This window comes from Gobio gobio (genome assembly GCF_949357685.1).
Source record: "Gobio gobio genome assembly, chromosome: 2".
Taxonomy (NCBI): Eukaryota; Metazoa; Chordata; class Actinopteri; order Cypriniformes; family Gobionidae; genus Gobio; species Gobio gobio.
The window spans coordinates 80,448,984-80,470,947 of record NC_137098.1 but is presented as its reverse complement, the minus strand read 5'-3'; the positions used below and the strand labels follow the sequence as shown (position 1 = coordinate 80,470,947).

The 21,964-nt window shown below is 43.2% G+C and overlaps 2 protein-coding genes across 5 annotated transcripts in view; one reads left to right on the top strand and one right to left on the bottom strand.

The window, feature by feature from the left end:
* The window catches only part of khnyn (KH and NYN domain containing), a 53,323-nt gene extending 36,118 nt beyond the window's left edge, over positions 1 to 17,205 (bottom strand). Inside the window, exons 1-3 of one of the 3 annotated variants that reach the window (XM_079810691.1) lie at positions 16,714 to 17,205; positions 5,495 to 5,720; positions 5,116 to 5,250 (exon numbers count right to left, since the gene is read on the bottom strand). In XM_079810691.1, coding sequence (XP_079666817.1) covers positions 5,116 to 5,250; positions 5,495 to 5,692 — 333 coding nt within the window. In that variant the 5' untranslated portion in view covers positions 5,693 to 5,720; positions 16,714 to 17,205. The remainder of the gene's footprint in view (positions 1 to 5,115; positions 5,251 to 5,494; positions 5,721 to 16,713) is intronic. The other 2 variants (XM_079810692.1, XM_079810693.1) reach the window with 2 other exon arrangements.
* Positions 17,206 to 17,615: 410 nt separating this feature from the next.
* Positions 17,616 to 21,964, top strand: part of ripk3 (receptor-interacting serine-threonine kinase 3) — a 29,465-nt gene continuing 25,116 nt past the window's right edge. For both annotated transcript variants that reach the window (XM_079810695.1, XM_079810694.1), the window contains exon 1: positions 17,616 to 17,917. In XM_079810695.1, the coding sequence (XP_079666821.1) occupies positions 17,757 to 17,917 (161 nt within the window). In that variant the 5' untranslated portion in view covers positions 17,616 to 17,756. The remainder of the gene's footprint in view (positions 17,918 to 21,964) is intronic.

Below are 21,964 nucleotides of genomic sequence, written 5' to 3'. Positions count from 1 at the left end.
CCTTCAGCCTAGCTGGAAAGAGAGTCTGAAAGGGGATCTGCTGCTCTTTCAGAATCTTGCGCACCTCTGTATATTCTTTTCGTCTCTTTAGGATGAGAGGAGGATAGTCATGGTCATACATGTTTGCCGTTCCATGTGAATCCTTTTTTCTGCCATGCCTTGCGGAGCAAAAGTTCTTTGGTCTTAAAGCTGAGGAAGTTCACAATAATCGAGCGCGGGGGGGGGGGGGGGGGGGGGGGGGGCATCGTCTGGTGGTGGTGGGCTTAGGGAGCGATGCGCCCGTTTGATGCATATGTCAAGCTCATCTTGGGCGAGCCCCAAACCGTCACGCAGCAGCTTCTCCACAAAATCACTCATTGTTGGAGAGTCCCGCTCTGCTGTCTCGGGTACCCCATAGATGCGAACGTTTTCCCTTCTTGTACGGCTCTCCAAGTCCATTAATTTGTCCTCCAACCTTATTTGCAACTTTATTTTTTCCTTCATGACATCCTCCGTGTTCTGAATCCTACCTTCAGCCTTGTCCATTCTCTCGCTCATCTTAGACATTTCTTCCTTAATTTCCCCCAAACTCGCACTGTTTTCTTGGCAAAAGTCCCTCAGTTCCTGAAGTATCACGTCTATGCTGGCCATGTCGTTTCACCGAGCAGTAGCAGTCCACCAGTGAGCGGCCTCGCGTCGAGCGGTGAATCACATTTACGTTAGCAGGGAAGCTAGCGCTATTTCCCCAGGTTTAAGCACCCACTATGTTGCTCCGTCGATGCTTTAGTTTAGGTGTATTTCGCTTACCCCCTCACTTATCTACCTCCAGGCATTAAATTGCGTTGTCTTAACGGGGTAAATTTTAAAATTTCATAGGCTTCTTTGGGAGCCCGTTCACAGTGCTGCCATCACGTTGACGTTCAAACCGGAAGTCCACTTCTCCTACTTTTTATTGTTGTATTTCTTTCATCTTGCAAATTATTTTTATGTAGTTTCTCCAGGAAACTTGATCTTGTTTTAAGGATGTTTAGATCGGGACAGTAATGATAATGAAATAATGAAAATGATAATGATGAGTTTTGGGCCCTGCAGTGTGTGTGCCAGTCCGTCTCGCCTCCTATTCTCCTCGTTTCTAGTAACACACGTGCACAGACCACACTATATGCAAACGGAAATGATACCATGCGCAGTAAAAAGACATTGCTGGAAGGATGCGGTGGAGAATAAGACTTGTTCATGCATGAAGGTTGGAACAGGATGGACATTTTTCATATATAGTCATGCCCTACGTGTTTACTTGCTGAGAAGAGTCTGGTGTGGCTGTAATGCTTTAGTGCTGTGAACTGGGCAAAGAAAGGTAACGTGTGTGTTTGGTGTATTTTGTAATCATTGGCGTTCCTACTGTTGTTCTGCTCTTGAGTCTAGGGCAGCACACAGATAGAGGACTGACTCCGTCTCTAGGGTTAGGTCTCGAAGACTATCTAACTCAGTCCCTCTAGCGCCACCGACAGGCCAAAGTTGCACTCACGCTTATGCTAATAAGTTTTGATTCGATTGCACCATATGACGTAATTTTCCATCATGACATTTTTTCCGCCATTTTGATTTTTCCAAAATACTTGCTTTTTAAAAAATTGAACCAGGTCATCTTCAGACCAAGGAGACAAAAAGATATGGAATTAAAGTTCTGCTCTCGAATAAACAAATTCGATGAAGAGCACGCCAGGCTATAATTGTGTCCCGAATGACACACTTATACACTCTTCGTTATTTACGTTAATTTAGTGCATCATCCGGGTATTTAAAGTGCACTTTCAGTGTGAACACACTTACACTATTTATACTTAAAACCGTCATAGAATAGTCAGGGATGCAAACGGGTAAAAAGGTGAGAGCATTGCGTAGATAGAGAAAACATTCTCTGAGGTTTTTTGTTATTTTTATTTTTATATATTTACTTTTCATGCTCATTTCTAGACACTATTAAGTGTCTTTGCATCTACCTGACAACTAATTCTAACAGGTAAGAGGGCAAACGTTTTTGTGTTTTAAGCAGGGCAAAACAACCCTTTATAAAACACAATAAAGGATTCAATAGATGTGGGAGCTGATAACATAAACAAAACCAAAACAAGACGACAACAACCAGATAAAAGGTATGTTAGCATGAATAGTGCATACGTATGCAAATTGGGACACACCTTATGTCTCCGCACTGCTTTAGTGTATTCAGACCAAGCTTGGTGTGTGTTATGCCAACATGACCTGAGGCGACCTGCAGCGTTTCGGCAGGCGGTCTCTAGTGGTCAGGAGATATGAAAAAGGGTTTTTTTTGCTTAGAACTTCTGAACGGTTTGGTCTCTTTAGATTCGGTGCAGACAAATTTCCCACATCGGACCTTTTGAATTTGACATTAAATGCTATATTTTACGAACGCATTGGCGTATCGTTGCAAAACTCGACTCAAAAAGTTTCAGGGCAGCGCTTTTTGACTTTTGACTTTAAGGTCAAAAGTTATAATTAAATTTTGAAAAATGCGAATAACTTTTGATTAGCCTTTTGTAATGGCTACTGGTCTTAAAGGGTTAGTTCACCCAAAAATGAAAATTCTGTCATTAATTACTCACCCTCATGTCGTTGGACACCCGTAAGCCCTCCGTTCATATTCGGAACACAAATGAAGATATTTTAGTGTAAAGCTGATGGCTGAGAAAGGCTTCAGACAGGCCTCCATTGGCATTCAGTACATTGACACTTCCAAGATCCATGAAAGGCACTTAAAACATCGTTACAAAGTCCATCTCACCATAGTGGCTCTACAATAATTTTACGATGCGACGACAATAGTTTTTGTGCGCAAAAAAAACCTAAATAACACCTTTAACCAACTTGTTCTCGACTTCTCGCGAGAATATGACGTACCGCCGGCGTTCGGGAATCCATGAAATACACACTTTAACCCCACTTTGAGAACTACGCCGAGACCTAAAGCACGATCAATGTAGAATTCAACAGCTGAGATACGCTCTGCTCGTAAACAAATCTCTTCTGGGTCATATGTCCGAACGCCGGATCTGCGTCATATTCTCGCGCATGCGTCTTGGAGGCATACACGGAAGTCGAGAACAAGTTGGTTAAAGGTGTTATTTTGATTTTTTTTTGCGCACAAAAACTATTGTCGTCGCATCGTAAAATTATTGTAGAGCCACTGTGGTGAGATAGACTTTGTAACGACGTTTTAAGTGCCTTTCATGGATCTTGGAAGTGTCAATGTACTGAATGCCAATGGAGGCCTGTCTGAAGCCTTTCTCAGCATCAGCTTTCAACTAAAATATCTTCATTTGTGTGCCGAATATGAACGGAGGTCTGACGGGTGTCCAACCACATGAGGGTGAGTAATTAATGACAGAATTTTCATTTTTGGGTGAACTAACCCTTTAAGGGTCATGCCGAGAATATCGAAACCAATTTTGCCATAGTCGACCAAACTTCCTGTCCACCATTTTGATTTTCTTTCGAGCTCTTCCTAGACCGCTGGTCTGATTTTGAATTGAATCGTATAATCTTCAGACCGGGCCGGAAGAAAGTTATGGATTTCGTGTTGATAGACAAAACCACTTTTGTTTAGTGCATCAACAAACCTGATGGCAAACAGACTGAGGCTGATTCTCTGGCATACTGACACTGTGTCACGCTCACCTCACTCTGACCTCATCAGTGTGGGACAGCGCCACCTATTGGCCACGTGATAAACCATTACATACTATTACTGGGGACTTTTTGTGATTTCTGCGCTGAATTTTTGGTCAAATCTGTGGAATTATGTGGAATGGTTTAAAATGTGTTAACAAGTATTGGAACTTAAAACATTACAAATAAAATATTAAATATTCACTTCTTAACTTTTATTTTAGGTTTACAATACAAATCCAAATAGAACTTGTTTTTTAAACAAAGCTAGATCTCTCTTATAGTACATCCACTAAAAGATGGAGAAAATACACAAATCATTAAATAAACCATTTCTTATCATTCAACAATAGAGCTAAATAAATTAATTACTTATAATAGCTATAAATGAGGAATTTTGCAGATAAGTGATGTTTCCTTAACCCTCAGAGCCCGACGGCATCGCCCACGACGTCACACGGCACCTCCGATAAATATCTATATTATTTCATGAAACTTTTATCGATTTTCTTACCGTTTTTTCCAGCAGAAAGCTAACGAGCTAGCCATCACGGGGGTGTCTTTGGTGTCTTTGTAGCCTTTACAGAAGGTTTTCTATCCAGCCTGGAACATGTGCATCTTTTTGGAGTTGTTCAGCAATAAATCAAAACGCTTACATCCAAGATTTATCCACTTGATGTCCATAATTTATAAATTTTCCGTCATTTTTGCTGTTAGTGCGATGCTAGCTGCCATTTTGGATGAGGGTTTGACCAATGACAGGCTGATCCGTCATCCACGTTGGTGTGCGTCATTACGCATGAACTACAGCTCCGTTATTGTTGATAGAGAGACGCACGACTAGTGTTGAGGAGAGAGAGAGAGAGAGACGCGCTGCAGTTTTGTGGAGAAAGTTTGAGGAGAAAGTTTGAGGAGAAGTTCCTGATAGGAACTGTTTTGAGGCTTGGCACCAGTAAATATCCAAAATCCAAAGAGGCCAAAAACGCCTGGACTTTTTTTGGAAAAATGTAAATAGTTTTGGTTCTGTATAAGTGATCATGTTTATTCCTGAGTTCCAGGACTCCAAAGACTTGAACAAACGGTTTTCCAGAGGAAATATGCTTAGCTTTTATTTATTTGTGTGTGTTTTCAATAAATATTTGAGTGATTCAATTTCCGTTTTATGTTTTCATTTGTCTTTATGGTCCCATAACTTATTTTACATTCAGGTGACATCAATGCAACACAAAAATACTGACAGTGCAACTTGTCTTGAAAAAAAAAGAGGTGTGTCAATTGTCTGTGCACAACAGGGTTGATGTTTAACAAGCTTTTTTAGTAAATAAAACCAGGCGGAAAATTAATTGTAAAAATACCCTTAGGTCTTAAAGGGTTAACACTAGAATTTACCCATGACTATAGCAGCTCCTGTTCCATAGAGTAACCCTTCAGAGAACATTTACTCACCACTATATGTGCAGAGGTACTTCTGATCAGGCAGTCCATGAACAGCCCTTTAGCCCCGCAGAACACACAGTGAAGCACTTCAGGAACCTGGATCTCCTGCTGAGCTTCCTGATTGACCACGCCTTTCACGAACATCTAAGAGTCATATAACATCCACATTCTCACATTAGCAGGAGCAGAACACACGCTAGCCCTTTATAGTAGGGTCCTCTCTGATCTGGGTTAGGGTTAGGGTTAGGGTCATCTCTGATCTGACACTGAAGAGTGAGTGAGATGCTTTCTGACTGACTCTGATGTACAGGTGTTTCTGACTGACTCTGATGTACAGGTGTTTCTGACTCTGATGTGTCTCAGGTGTTGAGGAAGTGAAGTGTCCCACCTTTGCTGCCTCCACCTGGGGTCCATCTCCGCGCAGCTGCAGCCAGATCAGCTCAGAGGACAGCCCTTCCTCTCCTCCGATGAGCAGCTCCACCCCGAAGACCCGACCCACGGCCGGCCTCAGCGCCAGCAGCGACGCCCGCAGCACACCTGCACAGGTGAACTCGTCCTCCACCTGTCCTCCTCCAGCCACAGCCATGACCGCTTCACCTCCAGGAGCTCTGGACCTGCCAATCACAGGGACATATGGGTTACTCCTTCATGACCACCACACACAGAAAAACACAATTGTGGCTTAATATGTAATAGTCATAATTATGACACTAAAAAGTGGAAGTTCAGAATTAAATAGTCATAATTATGTCATAAGTCGAAACTATTTAATTCTGAACTTCCACTTTTTAGTGTCATAATTTTGACTTTTCATCTCAGCCTAAATGACTTAGTATGTCAAAATTTGTCAACTTGCCCTACATATACATAATATATAAATAATATAAAATACTAAATCAACTATTCTTTTTAAAACAATGTAGCGTCTGTAGGAATTGTGGGTGCAGACACATAGTTTAATGAATCTTCCAAATGATTCGATCAAATGAACATCCCCTTCACAAAGCCCAATTCAGCTCCAGACCCCAGGAAATCGACCATCTATCACCAGAGAGATGGAGGCTTGATTCTGCCCGGAGCTACTATATTAGATCGATTTCCTATGGACTTAGACAAAGAGGACAGAGGACTCGTTGTGATCACAAGACAAAGAAACAAAATCTTTTCAATGAACTCCACGTGACACAGCTAAACCTCCAAGCAAACTAACAGAAACTGCATCAAATCACTGATTATTGGACTTTCATTCAAATAGCCTTCGACATAGCTTGTTAGTGTGTCTACAACTGAATACAAGTGACTATTATGCATATATATTACTCCCAATTCATGCAATTATGTAACTATTGAATAAGTGGATGAAAAGGCACCGTGTTTGATATCTTTTTGTTCGTATGGGTATAATCCAACAGATGAGCTGAATGAAATCTTTATAGAATTGATCATGTCCTTATAGTAAGAAATTAGGTATAAATTTACTCTCTGCTTAAGAGCAGGAAACTAAATTACTATAGATAACCCAATTTTATGGGAGGGGTGGAGACACAGTCACCCCTGAACCCTAATTGGCCAGAACCCATCCAGGGGATGGGCAAATATTTGAGTTTAGGCCATCTGCTCTTCTCCTACTTGCCTTTCTTTTACTTAAAGTTTATTTTCTTTCCGTTAAGTCTCGGTTCTGTTAAATTCCGCCGCAAAAGCTTCTCAACAACGAGTTTCTAACGGCGCGCTTCAACTTCAAACAACGCCCACAAGACTTCCATCCACCCAACACGCCACGTGATTGGCTTCCCCAGACCTCGATCCAAGACACGACCAGACCTTCAGCGAATCAAAGACCCGGGAAAACCCCTCTCCAGCGGGGAAAGAGAATCCCCTGTCTGAGACGACAAACAAACGCAAGTAATACCTCTAGATTCCCAGCTGAACTAGTGCATTAGATCAAATGTAATAACCCTGCCTAAGAAACGATAGGAGGTTAAATTACTGATCAATGGTTTCTTCAGGGCATGTGTCATAAATGCATATATTGCTTAGGATTTCATAATTTCTCTCTCTTAAGCCCTATTCGGACGGGATTAGTTTAACATGGGGAGGTGGGGGTAAAGTAATTATTACCAGAGGTTCTCTGTGATTTTAGTCCCATCCGAATGTGCCATCTCGGTAATCATTACGGACAATGTCAGTAAAGATTACGGAGACTTTTACCTTCTGTAAAAAGGTCCGGAAAAATTACCTTGGGTAAAACTAATCCCGTTCGAATAGACCCGTTGTAAAAATGTACGGTAAAATTCCATAATTTCCTGTTTAAAAGTTGTTTTGGCGCATTTTGCAAGCATGGAGCGCTTGAAGAAGCACTCGGTTTCGTTGTGGGTGGTGGGACCAGTCCCGCCGCTGGCCGCTTTGATGACAAGCGCGATCACTTTATGATGCCCGTGGTGGCGGCGTTCGCAAATTTTGCAGAGCCGCGGGAGGATAGAGAGAGCATTTTCTTGTGTGCTCCCCGGAGCACTTGGTGCCCTACGCGCAGCGCGTGATAGGCGTGATGGGTAGCGGCGTCACTGGGTGGGACAACTCTGTGGCAAAGCTCCAGTATTTTCCGCATACAATTTAAAGCAAAAATAAGATCGAAAGCACTTTTTAGAGAAACACAACACTTCTTTTAGCTCTAAGTAAGAGTCTATTACCAACACAATCCAAACAGAATCGTTAAGACTGGACCTAAATGTTTATGTTTATATATATATATATATATATATATATATATATACACACACACACACACACATATATATACATATATGCATATATATATATATATATATATATTGTGTAGGGTTGGGCGATGTCTCCTAAATTGGCAGTTGACGATGTTTACAGTAAAACATCGTGATGGACGATGATATCGTCGTTTTTTTATTAATACAAATATATAATTTACTATATCTGTATTTTACCATCTCTTTACATAAATACTATTTTCTACTTAAAAACGATATAATTTCGTTATTTTTCTAACCCAAATAATGACTCATCCGCGCTAGGTTGCACGTGAGGGGAAAAAAGTAGCTTCCTTCCACTTAAGAAGAGTTGTGCACTTTTTATTTTAATATATCTCTTTACATAAATACCATTTTCTACTTCAAAACTATAATTTCGTCAGTGTTTTGTATGTTAATGCTGTTTTACGTGGATACAGAGTGAAGCACAAAGCTTTGTTTACAAAGGAAATAAATTCGCAGCCATGAATGGATTCATGCCGAATGAGAGAGGTAGGCTGAGCCCAGTTTAAGATTTGTCAGCTTTTTTATTCTGTTTTGCGATTTCCGTGAATTTTAACAATAGGCCTAACGTTAGTCCATTTTATCCCACATGGACATCTCGTTTCTTTTCTCAAATCTTCACTCGCGTCGCACCCATTTCGCAAGGAATTATAAACGTTTCTTCCTTTCGTTTGTTTATAGCCTAATTAAGTCCATTATACCCATTCACGTCCTTTACTGTGGGAAAGTAGAAAAACATTGTAGGACAAATAGGCTACCTTTTTACTTAATTTTATTTAACACAGTTTGTGCTTGTTATTAGACTTGGTAAAGCGCGTCAAGTTTATTTGAGTAGCGCATTTCACACACACAGGCCATTTTACTTTCGTTTTCTCTGGCAGTGAATAATCAAACATAGCTTAAATGTCTTTACCCTGTGGAAGATAAAATTCGCTCTTCAGACCTTTTTCAACAAGTGTGGCTTTGCAAGATCATGAGAAAACATGAAGACGAAGATATTTGAGAAGGTGTCTATCCAGCTCGTGATCTCGCGCAGAGCGGAGGGGACGCATCATTGAGGGGAAATTTATTTATTTATATTCTTATATAACTTATATTCTTTAGGTTACCATTATTTACTGATAATTGTTTAAATATTTAACAGGCTGTGGTGTGTTGTTTCACTGACGGAAGCGCTGAAAGAAACACGCATGCTTGAAATGGATGTCTGAGCCTCGTTTATTATTTCAAAATGTAGGCTATATCTGGCATAGACTACAGTATTTAAAATAGAATATATGCATTAGTTATATTCTCAATTTAATTTTCAGGGCAATCCCTGCAAAGTTTTTAACTATAGAAAAGGATTTAGTGTGCTTCGCACTCACAACAAGACTCGCAATGGGGGGCGTGGCATCACGATGGTGGAGCTCCATCGGCACAACCCTAATATTGTGTGTTTGCTCACATGAAAACGTTTCGGTTACTAACGTAACCTCGGTTCCCTAAGATGAGGGAACGAGTATTGCGTTTTGCTAAAACGCTATGGGGGAATTCCTTTCCTCGAGATATTGAAGCAAATTTTTATCCAAAAATACCTTTTATACGCAGTGCAGCTGCACAACTCTCAGCAGGAAGCAGCTGCGTGCTGATTGGCTGTGCCGTTGCAACTGCAGCAACCTATAGCGAGACCTTGGGGCGGGACGGACCAATCAGGTCCTTCCAAACTCCCGCCACAAGGGGCAACATAATTTGCATAGCCTAGGGTATATAAGACCCACTCTCGCAAGGTTAGTCAGGTTAATCGACTGAAGCGACTCCTGAGCAAGTGAGCAAGCACGGCAAGCAAAACGCAATACTCGTTCCCTCATCTTAGGGAACCGAGGTTACGTTAGTAACCGAAACGTTCCCTTACGAGAGTACTCTCGTATTGCGTTTTGCTAAAACGCTATGGGGGACCAATGCAAAACGCCGTGCTTGCTTAACGGCTCTAAAGCCGACGACACCAAACCCAGGCCAACCTAGGTGGGCCTGTAGTATGATATCAATAATTCAGAATGGGCCAGACCTGAGTCGGGCCCTCATGAGAATGAACACGATATTCGTGCAATAAGTATAGACCGGACATAATCGGGTCAGGAATAAAGAGTGGCCAGACACTTCGGGCCGTAAGGAATATGCTTATGACTTATACAATATTAAACCCAGGCCGGACTTATCGAGCCTCAAGGGGTTAATCTGTTCATACAGCAAGAAGCCCAGCTTGTAAAGCCGGAACATCTAAATTATAGAATCTGATAAAAGTGGACGGGGAGGCCCAGCCTGCCGCCGCACAGATATCATTCAGAGAAATGCCAGTAGACCAAGCCCACGAAGAGGCCATGCCTCTAGTAGAATGGGCTTTAATGCCCAAAGGGCAGCCGAGATCTTTAGACTCATAGGCCAGTGAGATAGCATCCACTATCCACCGTGACAGGGTCTGCTTTGTAACCGCGCACCCTCGGGTGCGTCCGCCAAAGCATACAAAGAGCTGTTCAGTTTGCCTGTAAACAGCGGAACGCTCTATGTATATTCTCAGCGCTCTGACAGGACAGAGCAAATTAGCATCTATTTCATCTGACTGTGATGAAAGTGCCGAAAGTGAAATAACCTGTGCTCTGAACGGAGTTGAAAGCACTTTAGGTACATATCCATGTCTTGGTTTGAGGACGACTTTGGAGTCGTTTGGCCCAAATTCCAGACACGAGGCGCTCACAGAGAGCGCGTGCAGATCACCCACTCGCTTAACTGATGCAATCGCTAGCAGAAAAGCAGTCTTTAGTGACAGGAGCTTTAAGCTCACAGAATGCAGAGGCTCAAATGCAGAGCTCTTCATGGCATCTAGGACCGTGGACAGGTCCCATATAGGGACTGAAGGGGGACGAGGTGGGTGAAGCCTTCTAGCCCCTTTAAGGAAGCGAACAATGAGATCGCTCTTTCCTAGTGACAGTCCGTTCACTTTAATGTGATACGCTGCTATAGCAGCCACATAAACTTTGAGCGTGGAGGGGGAACGACCCGCGTCCAGAAGCTCTTGTAAAAATGTAAGCACCTCTGACACTGCACAATCATGTGGGGTCAGACTTCGCGCTTTACACCAGTCTGAAAAGACTGACCATTTGCCTGAATAGAGCCGCCTAGTAGTGGGGGCTCTAGCTTCAGTAATAGTGTTCATTATGCTTTCAGAAAGGTTCTCATGTACCCGTTGATGGGCCAAACATGAAGCGCCCATAGATCGGGACGGGGATGCCAGATCTGCCGTTCCGCCTGCATGAGAAGATCTCTCCTCAGCGGGATCGGCCACGGAGCTGCATCTGACATCTGACTCAGCAGTGAGAACCAAGGTTGATTTCTCCAAAGCGGGGCTATTAAAAGCACAGCGCATTTGCTCTCCCTGATCCTCTCTATGACCTGAGGTAACATTGAGATTGGGGGAAACGCATAAAGAGGAAGGTTGGGCCATTCATGGGCCAACGCATCCTCGCGCTTGGAGAAATATATTCGGCATTGAGCATTGTCTTTTGAGGCGAAAAGATCCACTTTTGCCTCTCCAAACTTGCCCCAAATTATCTGAATTATATTTGGGTGAAGAGACCACTCTGCCGGGGACACTTTGCCCCTGGACAGCATGTCCGGACCCAAATTCAGAATGCCTGGCACGTGAGTCGCTCTCAGCGAGCTCAGATTGTGCTCTGCCCATATTAGGGCTTCTTCCGCCATTGAGTGCAGATCGATAGATCTCAGACCGCCTTGGCGATTTATATAGGCTACCACCGACCTGCTGTCCGTTCGGATCAGGACATGGTGGTATTTTATGTACGGAAGGAAAGCTCTTAGCGATATCGTGACCGCTTTCATCTCTAGACAGTTTATATGAAGGCTCTTCTCCGAGTCTGACCAGAGACCGGAGATCGGCCTGCCCTCGTGAAGGGCTCCCCAACCTAGGTTGGATGCATCTGTCGAGATAACTTTCCACTTCGTAACAGTGCCCAAACTCACGCCCGTCTTGTACCAGACGGGATTTTTCCAAGGAGCCAGAGCTAACACACAGCTGTGGTCTACCTTGATTTGCAATCGGCCCGAAAGCCATGCGTGAGCTGGAACGCGGCGATTCAGCCAGTGCTGTAGGGGGCGCATGCGCAACAGACCCAGTCTGAGAACTGGCGCCGCCGAGGCCATGAAACCCAACATCCTCTGAAAGTGTTTGAGAGGAATGTGTGCACCGGACCTGAGGGAAACCGCTCGGTTCCGAACAGAGAGCGCGCGCTGTGACGTCAGCCGCCCGCTCATCTGCATTGAGTCCAATACTGTTCCCAGAAACGAAACTTTCTGTGTGGGAGACAATAAACTCTTTGCCACATTGATTCTGAGTCCCAAGCATTGTAAATGGTTGAGAAGCCAAGATCTGTGGTTTAATAACTGTATCTCTGACTGAGCTATTATGAGCCAGTCGTCGAGATAGTTGAGAATTCTCATTCCCCGAAGCCTCAGCGGGGTTAGCGCCGCTTCCATGCACTTTGTAAACGTGCGAGGGGCTAGAGATAGACCAAAAGGTAGCACCTTGTATTGGTATGCTTTCCCCTCGAAGGCGAATCTCAAGAATGGCCTGTGATGGGGGGCTATTTGTATGTGAAAATAGGCATCCTCTAGATCCACAGTGAAAAACCAATCTCCCGGGCGAATGTGCGCGAGGATTTGTTTCATTCTCAACATTCTGAACGGGCGCTTCATAAGGGCTTTGTTCAGATGTCTGAGATCTAGGATGGGTCTTAGACCACCGTCCTTTTTTGGTACAAGGAAGTAACGGCTGTAAAAGCCTGACTCGCTCTGTGAGGGGTGTACGGCTTCTACCGCTCCCTTTATTAACAGTTTTGATATCTCGGTTCGAAGCACGTGACTTTTGTCGCTTCTCACCGTTGTCTCTTCCACGGCGCGAAAGCGCGGTGGTCTGCGAGCAAACTGTAGCGAGTAACCTCGTTCTATTATGTTCAACACCCATTTCGAAATGCCGGGAATGGCCCGCCAGGCCTCGGCCTTCGAAGCCAGGGGCTGAATTAATCTGTGGGGCGAGTCGCTGAGTAACAGGGACTCGGTGGCCCGATAACCTTGCGCTAAGCTGGCGCTTATGAGGGAATTGTTTCCCGCCGCCTGAGTGCAGGGGGCCGGGGGACATAGAGGATTGGTGCTTGTGTACAGGCGAGCGCGCTTGAGTGCGGGCTCGTTGACTGTGAGAATAATGTTTCCAGCCACCTGGGTGCAGGGGGCTGGGGAACATGGGGGAGTGCTTGAGTGTAGGGGTACATGCTTTAATGCTGGCACACTGCCTACAGAGAAAAAGCTCTTTTTGTGACTCATATGGGTCGCCGTGAAAACGGCGTTTGTGTACAGGCGAGCACGCTTGCTTGCGGGCTCGTTGGCTGTGAATGTGGCGTTCCCAGCCGCCTTGAAGGGAGCTGGGGAACGTTTTGGAAGAGAGCGAGGCGGTGCACCGGCCGAAGCGGGCACTATCCGCCTTCTCTTCATACCTCTGGCTAGGACGGCTTCGGAGGCTCAGGTTTCGACACATTGCTGGGTCGTGGACCTCGACGCTCCGGCGGTCTGCTGCGGCTCGTAGAGCGGGAACGCTGACCGGGCTTGGAAGCCGCGTGAGGCTGGCGAGCTGAAGGCGGCGCCTTGGCGGGCTGGGCTGGTCCAGCCTTAGCTTGACGGCTAGCGGAGGAGCTGGAACGCTTGGGCAGGAAATGTCGCATTGCCTGCGAAGTTTTCTGTGCCTCAGTGAAGCGCTCTGTGAACCCAACCACGGCGGAACCAAACAATCCTGAAGGCGAAATGGGCGCGTCCAGGAAAGCGGTCTTGTCCGCGTCCTTCATCTCCGTTAAGTTAAGCCATAAATGGCGCTCCAACACCGTCAGGCTGGCCATGCATCTGCCGATCGCCTGAGCATTGGCCTTGGTGGCGCGCAGGGCCAAGTCAGTGGCGCCGCGCAGATCCTTCAGAGCCTCGTTATCAGGAACAGACTCGTCCAGGGAACGGAGGAGTTTGGCCTGGAAGACTTGAAGAACCGCCATGGAGTGTAGCGCTGACGCTGCCTGGCCGGCGGAGGCGAATGCTCGACCGGCGAGGCTGGACGTAGTGCGGCAGGCCTTGGAAGGGTGCACGGTCTTTGACTGCCATCCTCTGGCGGAGGGCGGGCAAACGTGTGCAGCGACAGCCTCCTCGAGGGGAGGAAGGGCTTGATATCCTTTTTTCTGAGCGCCATCGACTACCGAGAGCGCTGGAGAAAAAGAGGATCTGGCGCGTGATGAAAATGGCGCCTTCCACGATTTTGTTAGCTCCTCGTGGACTTCTGGGAAGAAGGGAGCGGGTCTTTGAGCGGTAGGTTGACGGCGGTTCTCGAAATACCACTCATCCAGACGGCTTCTCGTGGGCTCCTCGGGCTGAGACCAGTCAATGCCGAGGTCGTCCACGGCCTTGGTGAGCAAGCGCATAAGCTCAGAGTCGACTGAGGTTATGACGCCGCTAGCCGTCCGCGTCGAAGTGGCGTGCTCCGAGGCGGCGTCCGACCACCCGCTCCCGGATGCAGCAAGGGAAAGGCTGTCATCCTCTTCCTCCTCCGGTCCGCCGAACGAAACAGCAGCAGCCGCCATGCGAGGGGAGCTGTGCTGCTCGTCGGCGAACAACACGGGCGATGGCGAGGCACGCGGGGACATGCCCGGCGTGTGCTCGTCAGAGCGCTCCGGTGGCCTCTGGTCGCGACGTTTTTTCTTCCGTGGCTCTAGAGGCTGGGAGCACGGGACGGGATCCGAGTCGAAGCTGGCGAGCCGAGCCCGAAGGGTCTGCAGCGCCAGCTCGTCGCACTCAGGGCAGCCGCCCTGGTTGAGTGCAGCCTGCGTGTGGTCTCGTCCGAGACATGACACGCAGATGATGTGCCGATCCTCGTCCGCGATGAAACCTCTGCACGAGGCGCAGGAACGAGACATTTGTATCAACGTCTCGGCTCTTTTTGAATGTTTTAGAAAAACAGAAGGTATAAAGGATATGGTGCCGGATGGCGCAGCTGGAAGGCAGGCTGAAGGCGGAGAATCCGACGTCCTCAGGCTGCGTGTTCCGCTGGGTGCGTGTCGACGGCAGGCTTCGATCCGGAGCTCAACGATTGCAAGTCGCTGAAGAAGAATTAATCTGACTAACCTTGCGAGAGTGGGTCTTATATACCCTAGGCTATGCAAATTATGTTGCCCCTTGTGGCGGGAGTTTGGAAGGACCTGATTGGTCCGTCCCGCCCCAAGGTCTCGCTATAGGTTGCTGCAGTTGCAACGGCACAGCCAATCAGCACGCAGCTGCTTCCTGCTGAGAGTTGTGCAGCTGCACTGCGTATAAAAGGTATTTTTGGATAAAAATTTGCTTCAATATCTCGAGGAAAGGAATTCCCCCATAGCGTTTTAGCAAAACGCAATACGAGAGTACTCTCGTAAGGGAACAGCAAGCAACGCACATGACGACAAGCAGGTTACGGTGGTGCATACAGTTAGTTGCCCCTCCCACTTCTGCTAGTTTTACTGAGATGTTTTATCCCGTGCGAATTGGCCATTAATATTACAGACGTCCTGAGGTAAAATGACTTTACCCCCACCACCCCATGTTAAACTAATCCCGTCCGAATAGGGCTTTAGAACTTATTCTTTCCTCACCTTCTTCCTTTCTGCAACGTCATTCGAGTCTCTTTCATTTGAATTCAATTCCCCGTTGAGTTATTATTTTATCTGACTCATAGTCGCTACAACAGTGTTTTTACAATTTAGTTGAATAACCGATGACGGGCAAAGAAAGCAGAGTCCCAGAAATAAAGAGAGATTTATCTGAAAGGTACATTTATTCTATGACTGTATGAATATATGCATATTTTAACTGAACAGTTTCACTCAATGTGTCTCCCTCTAATTCATTACAGTGGGTAATTGAATATTAACAACCTGTCACTCTGACCTTCAATTCGAATATGGGAAATTAAATATGTAAATACTGATATACAAGTCATAGAATAAATGTGACACAGAATACTGGGATTCTGCGATTATTAAACTGTCAAAATATCCAACACCAAATGTCTCATTTTATATTTCCACCTCATAATAAAAACTATCATTTTTCCTCCACAAATCTATTGATGTGTCCACAGATCCTCATTAACAAATATACACAAAATATACACAACATTAGATAAATTAACCCCAACTGACTCAAACTGGCTCTCAAATGTTATTCAGATGGAATGACAATATTAAAAATAGCCCAGACACTAATATATTCAGCAATAATATGTCATATATTCAGTAATAATATATAATATATTCAGCAATAATATATCATCAGCAATATGTCATATATTCAGTAATAATATATCATATATTCAGCAATAATCATATATTCAGCAATATTATATCATATTCAGCAATATTATATCATTTTCAGCAATAATATATCATATATATTACACATATTATTATGTGTATGCACTTTCAAAATGAGACAATTTCGTTGTACAGCTGTACAATGACAATAAAGTTTTCTATTCTATTCTATTCTATATTCAGTAATAATATCATATTTTCAGCAATAATATATCATATATTCGGCTAGTGTTAGTGTTGGACCATCGATTAAAGATCAACAGTTGCGTAATAATGTGTGTTATTGACTAACCGACTGTCGTTTGACTAGCAGACAGATTCACACACACACTCAAGACGAACACACACACAATAATACAATATTTAGGCCAAACACGACAGTAAACACGCGCTCTTACCATAATCGCCTAACTTTAACTGCGCTTTCCTCCTCCTCCTCCTCCTTCTTCTTCCCCTTCTCCTTCTTCTTCGTGTGTCAGTGACGCGCCCGAGGTCGGATTATAAACACGGCCCGGGTTCGGTCCAGATCGAGTCCTCCTCCTCGGTTATCAGAGGCTCGGTGTGTTTCAGGAACCGGCCGGAGCTCCAGGGAGACTGGTCTGTCCGCTTTCAGGACTGCTCATCATGATTGTTGATAAAACGAAACTAGAGGGAAAGTTTGCGATCAGATTCTACCGTAACTGAGGGAAAGGACGCGCGCGTGAATCGGATCGGCGCGCTTTTCCTGTGTCACGCGCATCTGCAGACGTTAAACACATGACCGTTGGACTGAAACGATGTCCAAACACCCCATAAATTACATTACTTATGAAAACACATCAACTATATCTCCTCGCAGACTTTATTATGTCTTCTCTCAGACACAAGCCCATCGTGTGGGAATTTCCACTGACGTAAAACCCCATCCGGTGAAGTCAACAGCAGGCCCAAACAAGCCCTACCTCTGCCAAACATTTCATATTCACTAACATCTCCTTTAAATATGACCAGGAAAACACTCTATATCATACAATCATCTGTATTGAAGCCCATTCTGCCACATAACAAATATATAAGACATGACTAAATTAAAATTATGACTTAAGACTTTAAAAGTGCAAATTATGATTTATTTTCCATCATTATTTTGTCATTATTGATATCATTATTCATTATATCAATTATTCGTCATAAGCCTATGACTCAGTATATCATAATTTAGTGTTTTAATATAGTACCTTATAATTTTATAGTTAAGATTGACCAGAGCATTATGTTATGAGGTGATGCCAGTCTTCCCCGCGGGCACGCGCGCGCCTTTGTTTTGATGGGGAAGTGAAAGGAACGAACTTCGCGATGTGGAAGCGTCGCCATTTAACGAGGAACTTGTAGAAGAGCCATGTCTAAAGTGGAGGCCGTTCGGCTGTGTTCACAGAGCAGGTGTTGAGTGAAGGCTCGCGCGATGGACGGCGGTCAGTTCTGCCTTCGGCCGGACGTGATTCGGGATGAGAGTCTCCGGTGTTTTGAGAAGATCGGGTCCGGCGGCTTCGGCCAGATCTACCGGGCGAAACACACGGGATGGCTCATGGATGTGGCGATAAAGCTGCTGTTTTATAAAGACGGGTAATTTCACCATCCTATCCAACAAAAATATGTTTTGTTAACTTTGCCAATAAGTTATTATTAAGTTATTAGGTCATGGATGACACCGGGGCAAGTTGTCACAATATGGCAAGCCGGCTTAACCTTTATTCATTCTCAGGATATGCATTCTTGATATCAATAATTCACTTTTCACTAGTTAAAATGCTAATAATTGAAAACAAAATTGGATTTTGATATAAAATTTTGTTAACCTTATTAATATAAATGGTGATTTTTACTATCTGATTAGGGCTGGGCGGTATATCGAGTTTGTATGATATTTCGATATATTTTTTAGAAATGATATTGAATGAGGCAATACAGTTTATATTGATAAACATAAGTTTATACTGGCTGGCGAATGTGAAATACAGCGGAGCGGAATTGGAATTCTCCATCTGTAAATGTTAGAAAGTCATGCTAATATGGCGAGGACGAGCTTCTGCGCCGCCGAACAGACAGAACGCAATAATTCTGACTAAAATATACATATTGCTTAAACATTTGTTGTTGGACCATAAATGTGATGTGTACTTTTAACCCTACAAGTTAGTGTATTTGTATGAAAGTGACTATTATAATGGGGTAAAATGTGCTTTTATTTAAAATTTTGATCATTACTGTTTCAATGTTAGAATGTAATGTGATTTTAAGCACATAATATATTGCATATTCAATATTTGTTTTCATAGCCTTCGATATCAACATTGTTTGTAGGACATCATTGGGGAGGATGTGAAATGTGAAAACTAAAAAAAAAAAAAAAATACAGATTTTTTTTAATCCAAATAGAAAAATGTAGAAAATACTGAGAGATATAACGTCTATCACCATTTAACTGAAAAACGCAGAGATATGAATTTTTCCGATATGTAAAATTTCAACTAATATAAAACCAATTCCTGATATCAAAAATTGCCTTTGTTACTTGTAAAAATCTAATTCCTCATATCAAGAATTAATATTTTATCCACTCATTTCATTTCATTTCTCATCCACATTTCATTGTTGATATGAAGAATTCATATCCGGGAATAAATGAAAGTTAAAGTGGCTTGCCATAAAGTTGACTATATATCAAAGACATTATTCACTATTAATTAGGGCTGTAACGATTTGACCAAAAATAAAAACCTCGATTAATTGAACATTTTAACTCGATTACGATTAATGAACGATTATTTATTTATTTATTTGCTTTCCATTTTTTTTCCCCTCATAAGATTTTAGAGTAAGTTCTTGATCATTTACTGTAAATATTTTCTACTATTAAAGGTGGAATTTCTTTGTGATTTTAAAAACACTTCAGCAGTTATTGATGTCTCTGTGGCAGATTTCATCAGATACATCAGCACAGTAGGCCTACATTACATTTATCTGAGTGCATTAATGAGAGAGTGATGGTGTGTGTTGTTATTAGTAGTAGAATTAGTATTATTATTATTATTATTATCTTTTAATAATATAAGATAATTACTATTATCTATTTTTTTACAGAAACACCAACAATATCTTAAGCACCATCAGCAGTCCAGTTTAACAGTTAGGTTAAATGAAAAATATGCATTCATACATGCTTTCCAAGAGTTTTAGTTCTAATTACTAAAGTTCTATCATTAAATAGTGCTTGGTTATCATAATATCATAACATAGTCTAATGCTTGATTGACTGTTTAAAATTGTGCCATTTTACAAAGATATTGATAAATTTGGTGGAATTTATATATATATTATATTATACCGGTGTGTGTGTGTGTGTGTGTGTGTGTGTGTGTGTATATATATATATAAGTATAAGTATAATATAATATGATAAAGTATATCCGTCTGGCGACTAAACAAAAAAAATGTACTAGCCAATGGCGCTTCTAGTGCAAAGGTGTGCGTAGAGGGTTGAGTTAGATAATTGCATGAATTGTGAGTGATATATATGCATAAAAGTCACGTGTATCAGTTGTAGACACACTAACAAGCTATGTCGAAGGCTATTTGAATGAAAGTCCAATAATCAGTGATTTGATGCAGTTTCTGTGAGTCTGCTTGGAGGTTTAGCTGTGTCACGTGGAGTTCATTGAGAAGACAGAGATCTGGTTTGTTTCTTTGTCTTGTGATCACACCGAGTCCTCTGTCCTCTTTGTCTACGCTTTGGTCAAAAGTTCATAGGCAATCAAGTAATTATTATCTGAAAGTAGTAGCCCCGGGCAGAATGGAGCCTCCGTCCCTCTGGTGAATTCCTGGGGTCTGGAGCTGAATGGGGCTTTGTGTGGAATCATTGGGAAGATTGGATTTACTGCAATAAAAAATACAGTGCAAAATGAATTTCTTTTGGATTTCAACCTGCTATGGTTGGCACAGATGGGCAGATCGATCTGGATCTAAAAAACACACACAAAAAAAACAGGTATAATAATATATATATTAAATGTGTGTGTGTGTGTGTGTGTGTGTGTGTGTGTGTGTGTGTGTGTGTGTGTGTGTGTGTGTGTGGACTGGTAATCATCACGTTATGGGGACAAAATGTCCCCACAAAGATAGCAATATCCGAAATCCTCGTCCTTGTGGGGACATTTTTTGGTCCCCATGAGGAAAACATCTTATAAATCAGACTAAGTGATGTTTTTTGAAAATGTAAAATTGCAGAATGTCTCCTGTGATGGGTAGGTTTAGGGGCAGTGTAGGGGGATAGAATATACGGTATGTACGGTATAAAAACCATTACGCCTATGGAAAGTCCCCATAAAAGATGAAAACCAAACATGTGTGTGTGTGTGTGTGTGTGTGTGTGTGTGTGTGTGTGTGTGTGTGTGTGTGTGTGTGTGTGTGTGTGTGTGTGTGTGTGTGTGTGTGTGTGTGTGTGTGTTAGGGTTGGGCATCGTTTTGATTTTAACGATTCTGATTCTGATTCCGATTCTTAGTTTCGATTAGGGGTGGGCGATATCTCGATATTTAAAATATATCGAGATATTTTTTAAACACGATATGGATTTTGACATATCGTATATATCGATATATTGTTTATATTTAATTCTGATTCCGCCACTTTGCTTGTTTTGCCTTCTCTGTGCTGTGCTCGCCCCCGCTCGCTCGCCCCTCCCCTCGCGTGTTGTCATGGCGGCGTCCGCAACTAGGTCGGAAGCTACAGAACTCGTCTCAAAAACAACTGGCTCCATTATATGGAGATACTTCGGTTTTAAGGCGTCGGACGAACAGCAGACAGATGTCTACTGCCATGAATGCCGACAGTTGGTTCTCAAACACTTGATCCAAGATGCAGTTTACTTAGGCAGCATTACTTTGCGAGACAAGAACTCCCGCGACTGTACACCACGGAGAGAGAGCGGCTTGCTTGCTGGAGAAGGTTACTTACTATGCCCTTGATTTGAGTTGTTTTATTTTTGAATGAAAATTCATTATTTGCATGCGTTTTAAAGCCTTGCGCGTAGGGCACCATGCGCTTTCCCGAGCGCGCGCACTAAAAGCCTGTCAAACACGTGATTACTGGACTAAATCTTACTGCGCTAATACTGTCAAATACACACAAGGTTAACATAAACACAGTCGGTTATGTCTAAAGTGAAGGTAAAATCGGCGCGTGTCTGTATATTAGATGCGTGAAAGTCTTAAATTGACAGCAGGGAAGCCTATAGTGAACACGCTGCCGCTTGTCCTTAAAGGGACAGTTCACTCTAAAATGATGTCATTATTTACTCACTCTAATGTTGTTCCAAACCTGTATTAATTTTTTTCTGTTGAACACAGACAGCTGATGGTAGCGATTGACATCCATATTATTATTTCCTACAATGGGGACCAGCAACTGTTTGGTTTCCAATATTCTTCAAAATATATGTTATGTCCAAAAGAAGAAATAACTTTATTCCGGTTTAAAACAACTTGAGCACGAGTAATCAATGACAGAATTTTCATTTTTGAGTGAACTATTCCTTTAGTGGTTAATAAAATAACAAAAGACAAAGACAAAATCACTCACGGCTCTTGACTGAAGAACTAATACAGCAGCTTTAA